The 12,046-nt window shown below is 36.6% G+C and overlaps 1 protein-coding gene across 5 annotated transcripts in view; it reads left to right on the top strand.

The window, feature by feature from the left end:
• Positions 1-12,046, top strand: part of brd9 (bromodomain containing 9) — a 78,503-nt gene that overhangs the window by 14,955 nt on the left and 51,502 nt on the right. For 3 of the 5 annotated variants that reach the window (XM_043719332.2, XM_043719331.2, XM_043719330.2), the window contains exons 3-8: positions 1,311-1,446; positions 4,736-4,796; positions 5,856-6,000; positions 8,745-8,855; positions 9,726-9,904; positions 11,200-11,332. In XM_043719332.2, the coding sequence (XP_043575267.1) occupies positions 1,311-1,446; positions 4,736-4,796; positions 5,856-6,000; positions 8,745-8,855; positions 9,726-9,904; positions 11,200-11,332 (765 nt within the window). The remainder of the gene's footprint in view (positions 1-1,310; positions 1,447-4,735; positions 4,797-5,855; positions 6,001-8,744; positions 8,856-9,725; positions 9,905-11,199; positions 11,333-12,046) is intronic. The other 2 variants (XM_043719329.2, XM_043719328.2) reach the window with 2 other exon arrangements.

Here is a 12,046-nt window from a genome sequence, read left to right as displayed (position 1 = left end):
TTGCAGTAATGAATATTGATTTGAGACTTTAAAGTTCTGAGACAGTGTTTTAAAATATTTTACAAATGCCCATTTTTAGAGGCCACGTTGTAAAAGTGGAGATCACATTTGTCACTTTAATTCTTGCATTCTACCTTTGCTCATTACATCTGTCACCTAGATAATGGAGGCGTGAAGGAGTGTAACATCCAGATTAACCCAGGACTATACTGTGGAAAATGGTGTTATAAAGCTATGTGTGCAAAACTTGAATGTAGGAATATTTTCTGGATTTTTTGTGTAATATATAATTTTCCACTGCCATAGGATCTTGTGTGGCTGCATACCTTTCCTGAAGAAATGAGATATGTTAAATACGAAACAAATACTCAATCTCACTTAGTTACAGGTTCAAGACCAGTAACTTTTGTTCACCAGTATTATGTCTTGAAGACTCAGATATGTGTTGTGGTAGCTCAAAACAGTATCTTGAGCTGAAAGCTTGAACACTTCATAAATGCAGAGGCCTTTCACTTGCAGTTTGGCTGGTCAAGACATTAAGACCAATGGTTGTGCACTTTATATATGAATATTTTCTGACTTTAGAAATTGTTCAGGTTTCCATAAGTTCTCCTGTTGACTGATTTCAGTACAATTTGCGAGTCACATCAGTTGTCTTGGGTAGTTGCACCATTATCACATAAGAAAAAGTATTAACTATTTGAACGAGCCCTTTACATGTCATATATAACTGGTTGTTAAGTATCCTGAACATAAATATACTTATGATACATTTGCGCCATTCTGAGCAAAATACAACTCACTTAATATAAAAAACTGAAAATGCTGAATACATTTTTGACATCTACATAGACTTGTTGCATTACAAGATTGAAAGCTGAGTACCAATCTGCTTGCTGTGCTGCAGTGATACAAGCATGCATACTTGTAGGCAATTATTAAGTACCATGCCATGTTAATACCAGCCAACCTTCATCATCTGTCTATTTACTTGATGGATATAAAATTGAAAATACAATGCACTATCCTTTGTCAGGAAAAGTTGTTACTTATACATTCTTTTCAAATAAACTGAACCTTTTGGCATGTGCTTTCTGAGATTTATTAATCTTGCATGTTTGTAAATAAGAATGAAAAGACTTGAAATCGGCTCATTTTGCACATTTATTGTTTCTGTGATGGCAAAAAACTAATCATATTCTTCTGTAGATTTGTTAGACCTCATCGTCCACAGGGCATCTATATCAATGACATTCCTTAATGGAATCAAATATGTATTCTATCATTTGACTGATCATCTTTTGTGACAGGAAGAGAAGAAGCGAAAACGTGAAAAAGAACATTTAGACAGTGAGGCTGATGCAGATGAGTTTGATCCAGGAAAAAGGATTGAAGTTGAACCCCCAACAGATCGACCAGTCCGATCGTGCAGGACAAAGGAACAAGGTACAAGTTTTTTAAAAATAGACTGCAGATGTTGGAAGTTGAAAATGAAAAGAGAAATTGCTGAAAAAACTCAGCAGATCTGGCAGCATCTGTGGACATCAATTCGGAAGAAGGATTACTGGACCCTTCTGCTTTCTGCTCTATCTCCACAGATGCTGTTCAACCTGCTCAGTTTCTTCAGCAATTTCTGGTTTTGTCTCAAAATTATCAGTAGCATTCACAGTTTTTTTTTATATAACTTAGTTTCATCTGTAATATATTGTCAGGTATAAAAGAGAGAACATAAATGGTAATGGACTTGAATTATTCTAATTACTGGCCATTCCTGGTATCATTCATTGTAATTTAAAAAATGAACATTTCTAAAATGCTATGTGTTGAGCTGTATCTTTTTTAGGTGTTTGTATTCTCCTTTACTACTCCTGTTGTGTTCTTTGGAGCTTGGTCATGCAAATTTACTTCTCACAGTGAGGCAGGGTGATGTATGCAAAATTAGCATGGGATCAGGGATGCAATGTTTTACTAAAACTTTCACTAAGCGGTATTGCATTTCCAATGCCTTTAGTTGGGACTTTTGGTGATATCTTAATATTGTTGTGAAATAGCAGAATACAGACATGAGTCAGGGAATATCTAATTTAGTTAATAGTGCTTCAAAAATGTTATTGCTTTCCTCCTTAATTTTTCTGTGTGATTGCTTAACATGACTACAGTTTGGAGTAAGAAGCTTGTGTCACTGCTAGTAAACTACTAAGTATATACCACACCTACTTTGAAAGAAAACGTATAGCAATACCATTTGTAGAAATTATATCACTCAGTCAATGAATCACAAGTGGCAAGGTTTTCAATCAATGATCTGACCCATGTAGAATCAGTTGTGAAGTTCTTAGAATTAATTTGAACCAAAGAGGAGAAATTAAGGTGTCCAGAATCCCACTCCTGATCATTCTCCAGTGATGCTGGTGCAGTAAATAGATTTTTGTGGCTATAACGTGTGGCAGTGTGCTCTGATGACATAAGTGGTCAAATAATTATTTACCAGTTACTATCCAGGGTTGTATTCAAAGACCAGAAGCTTTAATGGATTCTGGAGAGCATAGTACAGCAAACGAAGCTGCCTTCATGAAGGAGGAAAAGTAAACAAGATCCTACTGAGATTATAAAAAAAGATTATTCATTAACAAAGAAGAATCTGCATTTATTTGCACCAATCACAACCCCAGGAGGTCCCAAACCACTTTATAGTCAATTAAGTTTTTTTTTAAAATGAAACCACTCTTGTAACGTAGGAAAACATTTTTGAAGGCTTAAATTACAACAGGATTACAACTAGATTTTGACCAGATGGGCCAAAGCACTGAGAAGTGGCAGATGGAGTTTAATTCAGATAAATGCGAGGTGCTGCATTTTGGGAAAACAAATCTTAACAGGACTTATACACTTAATGGTAAGGTCCTAGGGAGTGTTGTTGAACAAAGAGACCTTGGAGTGTACGTTCATAGCTCCTTGAAAGTGGAGTCGCAGGTAGATAGGATAGTGAGGAAGGCGTTTGGTATGCTTTCTTTTATTGGTCAGAATATTGAGTACAGGAGTTGGGAGGTCATGTTGCAGCTGTACAGGACATTGGTTAGGCCGCTGTTGGAATATTGCGTGCAATTCTGGTCTCCTTCCTATCGGAAAGATGTTGTGAAACTTGAAAGGGTTGAGAAAAGATTTACAAAGATGTTGCCAGAGTTGGAGGATTTGAGCTATAAGGAGAGGCTGAACAGGCTGGGGCTGTTTTCCCTGGAGTGTCGGAGGTTGAGGGGTGACCTTATAGAGGTTTACAAAATCATGAGGGGCATGGATAGGATAAATAGACAAAGTCTTTTCCCTGGGGTCGGGGAATCCAGAACTAGAGGGCATAGGTTTAGGGTGAGAGGGGAAAGATAAAAAAAGACCTAAGGGGCAACTGTTGCACACAGAGGGTGGTGCGTGTATGGAATGAGCTGCCAGAGGAAGTGGTGGAGGCTGGTACAATTGCAACATTTAAAATGCATTTGTATGGGTATATGAATAGGAAGGGTTTGGAGGGATATGGGTCGAGTGCTGGCAGGTCTAGATTGGGTTGGGATATCTAGTCGGCATGGACGAGTTGGACCAAAGGGTCTGTTTCCATGCTGTACATCTCTATGGCTATGACTCTAAATTGTTTGTTCCTTCCCCCAGTATCCAAGATGAACCGAACAAATAATTGTCTACATTCAGTCATGGTGTCCACATTGAGTCTTATTGCCAGCCTGTTAGTGAACTATCACTAAATCTTGTACATGCTAGGTCGCTTAATTGCACAAATTTCCGAATAGTTTTCCTGCCACCATTACTAAATAATTTAACATATTTTGACAATGTTTTGTTATTCTCATCGCAACTCATGACAATAGTGGACAAGTTTCAGTGTCAAACCTGGTTTTATTGTCTAGATGTTTTGCTTTCGCAAATTGATAACTACAGTGGTTGGATAGTGAATATTCATGCATGGTTACCAATATACTTTAAATAAAGTACATAAAACAAGGGCAAAAAAAAGCAAAGCTGCAGAGTAATTTGGAGAGATCTTAACATTAAACAGCAAAAAATAAATATTGAGCCATTTTCCCATCAGTACCCTTTAAAGACACCCAACCCAAGTGAAATATCATTCTTATTTTCACTCTTTAATTTATTACTCAACTGATTAGGTTACAAATGTTTCCTTTCACTGACTTTCTGCTCGTTCACAAAATGTAATTCTCTTCTCTCCTTGAAATAATGATGGTTTCCTGATGCTCATTGTTTTGAGGATTCCATAGTGTATCGCATTTGATGATGTGGATTTTGTGAACTGAAGCTGCTTCAGGACCCATAGCCCTCTTTCTGCATGTTGTAAAAGATCAAGTTAGCACTTCAGCAATGATCTCACAAGGTAGCTTACCTATTATTTAGCTTAAGTCCCATGATTTCTTCGAAAAACTGTTTGATCCAATACTTAAAAAATGTTCTGTGCCTTTTTTTAAAAAAAAGCAAATCACCTTCACTGAATGCAAAACCAAAACCCATGTACCTTGGTTTTAGAGCCCAAGTTCCAAAATAATTTTAAGCCTTCATCACAATATTAGATAGTTGCATTCGTGTAGTGACATTCACAATAAAGATCATGAAGCATGTTACTTTTGCATTACTTTTTAATGTAAGATGATACATGTAAGCAATTACAGATTATGCCATTATCTTTCAATACTAATAAAACCTTTGTTTGTGTTAAAAGTGGAAAGTGAGAATACACCTCTGCAGCAGCTATTGGAGCATTTTTTGCGCCAGTTACAAAGGTATGATTTAAAGCCATACTATGACATGCAGTCTCAAAATATATTCATTCAAAGTCAGCAACAATTAAATAGTTTGTCTTTTTATTGAACTATTTAACTATATTTGTCTTCCTACATTGGGAGGATAGATTGATTTATCTAAGCTGTATCCAGAATTGTGCATAGTCTACTACAAGGTGTCAGAGTTTTGATATCTTCCTGCACCCATTCTCCCTGGTGGGGTAAATTCTGACCTTTGCTTTCTACCTATTTTCAAATTTGACATATTGTGTGACCATAGTGAGCATGACCTTCCGTCCCAGCGTGTTGCACAGCAGTACAGTTTGCTAAATCTTTAAATCTTGTATTTTACTGTGTACACTAACCTTTTGAGGGCAATGACTTGCTAGTAAATCGAACTTGCATCTGTACTGTTATAAGTATCTGTAGGACATTATATATGCTCTGGCTCAAAAACATGACCATTCTTCATCTGTGAGTCTAGATCATGAGTATGAGAAGTTATTGAATTGCATGTTGGAGGAGAGAATTATAATTAATGTTCACCCTGTCCTCAACCACAAACTCTTTTTGCACACCTCTACTTCAATGTTTTTAATAACATTATGGGAAGGGAAAGTGTTCTCTGACTGAACATTGAACATTGTAAACAGACCATAAAATCTGGTAAAATTGTTCACATATTGTCAAATAAATCCTGCCATCTTGTTTAATTTGCTGGTAATGCTTAGCAGCCTGAGGATATCTTTCTCTCTTGGGAGAGAACCCTTGTTGGCTTCCTTTGCTTACCATAGCTCAGGCTGCTGAAACACAACATCACCCATAACACTAACGTCACTGAGATCTGCAAATTTGACAAGACCATAGTGTTGTTAGTTGAGTAACATACCACTATATTAAGTAAGGAGTGCACAATACATGTTTCTTTTTAAAATCTTCTATTTTACTTATTGGAATATCCACAAGTGTTTAGAGAGATGAGGAAGGGAGAAAGAGGAATGAGTGTTTGTATACTTATTATTTCTGTTTAAATCATAATCAAAAATTGTTTTGTTTTAGGAAAGATCCTCATGGATTTTTTGCGTTCCCTGTTACGGATAGCATTGCACCTGGTTATTCTATGATAATCAAACATCCAATGGATTTCAGCACAATGAAAGATAAAATCCTAGCAAATGAATACAACTCTATTACAGAATTTAAGGTAAGGTTAACACAAGAAATAAACCTAAATAACCAATTCAAAAGGTAGCAGTTGTTTCAAACATACTTGTGCATTCTTAATTTCTCAATGAGCGCTTCTTAGAATTGTCTGAAGAATTTCATAGTGAGAATAGCTCTTTCAGTGTGGAAAACCTGTTTGAAAAGAGTAATTATTTCTTTATAAAAAGTTTCTTAGAAGAACTGGTAGGCCTCAACATTTCAAGTAGCATGCTCTTCACAGTGTCTGGAGGAATAACTGGAACAGATGAAAGAATTGCATATAGTGGAGGATGGGAATATGGTTTGGGTGTTAACCCTCTATTGGCCAGGTTGTGGTGTTTCTAATAGGTTGTTTTTTATTAATCAACCTTTTTGGATGTGTTTTGACATGCCTCTGTTGCCATTGTATGCTGAGGTGAGATTTGAGCCTGCAATTCCTGGTCCACAGATAAGGACACTGCCATTATAGCACAAGATTCCTTAAGAAGTGCAGTCAGTAGAAAATAGATTAGTATATGGTAACTGTTTTGCTGCTGATTGGTCAACTGTGCAAAGTTGTGAAGAATGGGTTATAATGATTTTCTTGTGTGAAGGTGGCATATGTCAATGATAAGACAATTGGCCTGGGGGTGTCATGGTGTTAGTTGCTCTCCATGGCCTTGCTGATATAAATGCGGTGTGTGATGTAAGAGTGAGTTTGAGAGTTGAACTATTGGCTGTAGTGGTTATTAAGCTGAATGTGTTTGATAGCTGACTTTTCAATTTGCTGTGCTTGACACGGTTTGATTTCCATGATTCTAGAGTGGATGCTTCACCCTATTTCCCTAATGATATTTATCAACAGCACTTGATCATAATGACCAATCAGCAGCAAGAATATTATTTTGTATAGACTGATTCAAACACAATAGGCTATCCAATCAGCATTAAGGTCCCACCCATATTCCCTTTCTCCACTATATGCAATTCTTTCATCTGTTCCAGTTATTCCTCCAGACACTCCTTTCTTCGTTCATCTGTTCCAGTCATTCCCTTAGTTAATTGGTCATATATTCTGCTTGAAATGTGGGGCCTCTCAATTCTTCTAAGTAACTCCATTTAGGTAGCGATTGCTCCTTTCAGAGTAAACTTTACATGGTGTAAATAAAATTGTTTTACTCGATCTGTTTGATGTCCTGTCATTAACTGCCATTAAGTTTCAACAAACTTTTTTTACCTTGGATTTTGTTTTATTCAGTTGAGTTGAGCTGAAGAGGTCTGAGCGACATTTTTTTCTACTGTGTGAAATGTGATCCATTTCATTCAAATTATTTTCCCCATTGTGAAGGAAAATTACACTTGCCAGATATATTTGTGGAATATGAAGGAGTTAGCATTATAACTGACTACATAATTTTACCACCTCTTTTAAAATAAAATTGTAGTAAACAACATAACTATCCATAGCAGAAAACTTCAAACCCTGCAGCTTTTCCTGTAGTTCATGTTCTGTTTCGTTAAAGGTGGAATATGCCTTGATAGCATTTTATTGGTGGGCATTTGTTTCCTAATGTCTTTTAGCAGTCTGAATAGCGTGGCATGTTTAAATGTGTCAGTTGCATCATTAATGCATAATTTGGACATAATTAGGAATTGTTGCACCATTCCCTGGCTGCAGAATTTGAGAGTCAGTGTAAAATTTGGAGTTTCATTCTTTCGCTGCTTTATGGCTACATATGTGAGGTGATGCAATTGGAACTCAAAAGGTTAAATTATGAGGATTGGTTGTGAAGACCAAGCTTGTATTTCAATTTAAGGGGGCAATCATATTTATCTGTGTTTAAAATGATTAAAGATTCTGATAGGGTTTTTGAAGAAAGGTTTACTTTATGCAAAACAAGAGGAAATAACCTTAAAATTACAACTGTTCAGTTCAGGGGTGATTGTCAATATAAAGTATCTAGTTCCATTGAGTGTCAGTTGACAATTTGAAAAGTGAGATTGCAAATACAACAATCGGTACATGTAATGAGAGCTGTGGAACCAAGGTGGGCTGATTGAGTTATTTAACAGTGTAGCCTTGGTCTAATTGAATGATGCACCATGGTCCGTGGCCTACTCCTGTCCCTGCGTGCTTCAATCATTTACGTTGAATACCTTCCAGAGTGGTGAAATCCTTCAAGTTTGCAGCCAGATTGATTCAGGACAGTCTGAATATAATTTGATAATTATAGTGATGTTGTATCAAGTTCATATATGAAGCTGCAGAGTGACCTTAGAGAATTAAAATGTTAAAAAGATTGTAAATCAAATTTGGCTATACAAGCGGTCCTTCATTTGCAAATGTACAAACTTATGAATGCCCCTATTTGTGAATGCAATTCCATATATGCCTTTAAAATTTAAAGATCTGACGTACAAACATTTCCTATACTTGTGCATAGTTGCTTTCCATTGTCCTGAATTGTGCTTTGACTTGTGAACAGACTCCAGAATGGAACATGTTTGCAACCCAGAAGCTGCCTGTTTAGTATCAGTGATGTAACAGGAGATGGGGAGAATGATAACATAATAGTTGGCATGGCAAAGACTAACTGGTCTGTTTATCATATTATAATCTAGACACAGCCAATTCGATTAGTGCACTTTTTTCAAGAATTTTACGCTAACATGTACCTTCTACCAACTGCATAAAATAGAATATATTAAATGTTAATGTAGAAATAGTGGAAAAAAGTAACTTTGGTCACGTTCCTTTACTTCTAGGGTGACTTCAAACTAATGTGCGATAATGCAATGACTTACAACCGGCCTGAAACAGTGTACTACAAGGCAGCAAAGAAGCTACTTCATACAGGATTTAAGATGATGAGTAAAGTAAGATGATTTTTGTGACTTGTGTGTCTCATGTTTGATATGACTAGTGATGGGTCAGCACAGTATTGTATTGAACAGACCAACGAATGCAGATTTTTATTCTGCTATTTGCCCAATAAGGGGCCATCACTGATCTGACTAAATCTTCATTTAGCTTAAGCATCAAGTGATTGGTGCTGTCATACATGCTAACTGGAGGGGGAAGGCAATTGTAAACTATCCTGGTGTTCACGCCATATTGGAAGTCATCTCCACATAAAGTTGATTTACTGTGCTGCACGTTTCATTTGCACATAGTCAAAGAAGACTGATATTTGTGTTGACTCGTCACTAGCATGACTAAACTAATGTGTACATCGTTTAATTATTCCACCATAGTTTGTATTACTAAGAAGCATAACATAAAAGCGGACTGTAAACAAAGTTTACTTGAAATGCATTTTTTCATGATGCATAATTGAAGTAAGTTGACATTTAAAGCTTTTATCCTGTTTGCATGGTTTATAATATCATAGTGTTTTTCTTTTGTTTTTGTGGAGTGTTTCTTAAAATGTGTTCAGCATTCCCCTGAATGTGTTTTATTTACTCCATAACCTTCACGATCTTGTGTTATGGTGTTGATGGCTGTAGAGTCTTTTGTCAAGGCATGCTATAGTATGTGATCCATATGTCACCACTAGTGGGTTTTTTCCACTAAGCCACTGAGGCGCAACAGCACTCACCTGTAATTGCTCTCATTCGCAAAGATGAGTCATTAAACACCATGCACATCAATGACCAGCTACTACTAAATGCTGTGCATGTGCATGCAGTTCACCCCAGCACTTGGGGAGAAGTAAAAAGCGTGCCCTCTGTGTTCTTTGCTTACAGGAACGTCTGTTAGCTTTGAAGCGCAGCATGACATTCATGCAGGAGATCGATTTTTCTCAGCAGGCAGCACTATTAGGGGATGAAGATATAGCACAAGAGGAAACTGTTGCAGAAGTTACTGTAGTACCTGTTGAAACAACAACCAAGAAATCCAAGAAACAAATTAAAGAAGTCATAAGGTAATTGATTTCAATTTGAAATTGTTGACCCTTTTCTGAAGCAGCTTTTGAGTGTTTGTAAATGGGTTGATGCATTTTAAGAGGAGAGAATATATACACTTTGATACAATATTCTAGCTGATTTTTATTTATTCACGAGATGTGGGCATTACTGGCAAGGCCAGTTTGTTATCCATCCCTGATTGCCTTGAACAGCAACCGTATTGCTGTTGGTATGGAGTTACATGTAGGTTAGACCAAGTAAAAATGGCAGATTTCCTTTCCTAAAGGACATTAGTAAAGCGAATGGGTTTTTCTAAAAATAACTATGGTTTCATGGTTACCATAACTTAGACTAACTTTCAATTCCAGAATTCTTTAAATTTAATAATAAATTCAGTCAATTAAATTGAGGTTTCACCAGTTGACATGATGGGTTTTGAACTCCTATTCCTTGGAGCATTAGCCTGGGCTTATGGCTTACTGGTATATTAATGTTAATATTTTGCCACTGTCTTCCCTAATGCCAAAATGTTTGTCACTTCAAAAAACTACAAAGGTGAAATGCGTTTGATTAGAAATGGTTGAATTATCAGCAATAACTTTAGATGACTGTCATGTTATCCTATTGAAATAGCCTTGTTTGAGTAGCTTATCTGATTGCCTTATCTGATGGTAGTATCAGATGACAATTTATTAATAATCTAACAGTTCAGTATATAATATTGAGTAGTGTACCCAATAATGTAATGATGTAAGATTTATGGTCTAGAAGTATCTCTAGCTGCTGTGGCTTTTTAGTTACCTGGCCCTGAGAACATATAGTTTTCTTATCCAATCTCTTCTGAAACATTGCTTGCTAAGATGTAATTGTATGATGTTGGTCACCTTTCTTCAAGTGATCACTATATTTGTACAACATTGACCATGAGTGTCATCGGTAATTTTGGTCTTTTTCTCAGTTGAGGTGCATACACTGGATGCTTATAAAGACTAGTGTACCGGGCTAATTCATGTTCCATTTGTGATCAGTTCATACTGAAGCCAGTTTAAGAATTCTTTCTCTGTGTTGATAGAGATAAGCTTCCTTGTTTATAGACAGGAATTCCGCTTGACCACCTTTGGGCTAAGCACTCTGTTACAGGATCTCAAAATGTGAACAAGTACGTTGAACTGTCTTGGTCCTGCTATATTAGCTAGATTGGAGAATACAGTAGACAATATACTTAGAGTTGAATAACATGGATGCTCCTAATTTACCACAGTGCTCATGTCCCATCATCCAGCTTTACATACACAATTTCTTCTGTCTTCAGTTACTTGTATGAGCCAGAAGGGAATGCATGCAGCTCGACAGACAGTACAGCTGAAGAACATGTCCTAGCGTTGGTGGAACATGCAGCAGATGAAGCTCGAGACAGAATTAGCAGAAACGCAGCCAATAGCAAGGTATGTCAGTGTGACCAATGGGTAAACAATTTTAATGTACTGTAAGTAATATTCACTAATACAATAAAAACTGGATGTATGTAGCAAATGAGTCCTGTTTTGTCAGTTGTGCTTTTTTTGGACTCTGAACAAGTTGATATTGGAAAATTATTGAACTATACAGGGCAAAAGGAAGCTATTTTGTTTCAAAACTCTTTTTTTTAAAGAAAAGCTATCCTTGGTCTCATGCCCCTGCCTCTTCCCCATAACTATTCAAGTTTCTCTTTTTTTAATCACTTCTCTTGTAAACGCTCCAATGAGTTTTGCTTCTGCTATTATTAGGTGCAGGTCCAAGGTCTGAAATCCAGCATCCTAGGGACTGTGTGTCAAATTTAAGATTTTCCTCGATTTTTCAATTGCCCACCTTTTAGATTGGAGGAGTGAATGGAATATTTTCTGCTGTTATGAAACTATCCAGATAAGTGATCTAGAATTCATAAAGCAACAATGTTGGAGGGTCATTGCTGCTCAGCAAAAACTCTGTTGTTTCTATGATCTAGTCACTGGAATATATTGAAAATAAGTAGAGATTCCAATTTTTATTGAAGGAATTATTGAATTCACAAGAGGGTTATGTAAAAACTTTACTGAATGGGTATGCTAGCATTAGTTTGGGAATACAGGTCATGTAATGGACCTGCACTACTGTAACTCTAATTGAGAATTTCATCGATC

Source organism: Chiloscyllium plagiosum, unplaced genomic scaffold, assembly GCF_037043375.1.
Source record: "Chiloscyllium plagiosum isolate Xiang-an unplaced genomic scaffold, Cpla_swu_hap1 HiC_scaffold_34, whole genome shotgun sequence".
NCBI lineage: Eukaryota > Metazoa > Chordata > Chondrichthyes > Orectolobiformes > Hemiscylliidae > Chiloscyllium > Chiloscyllium plagiosum.
Note: the sequence above shows the minus strand (reverse complement) of the source record. Positions and strands in the feature narration are given on the sequence as shown.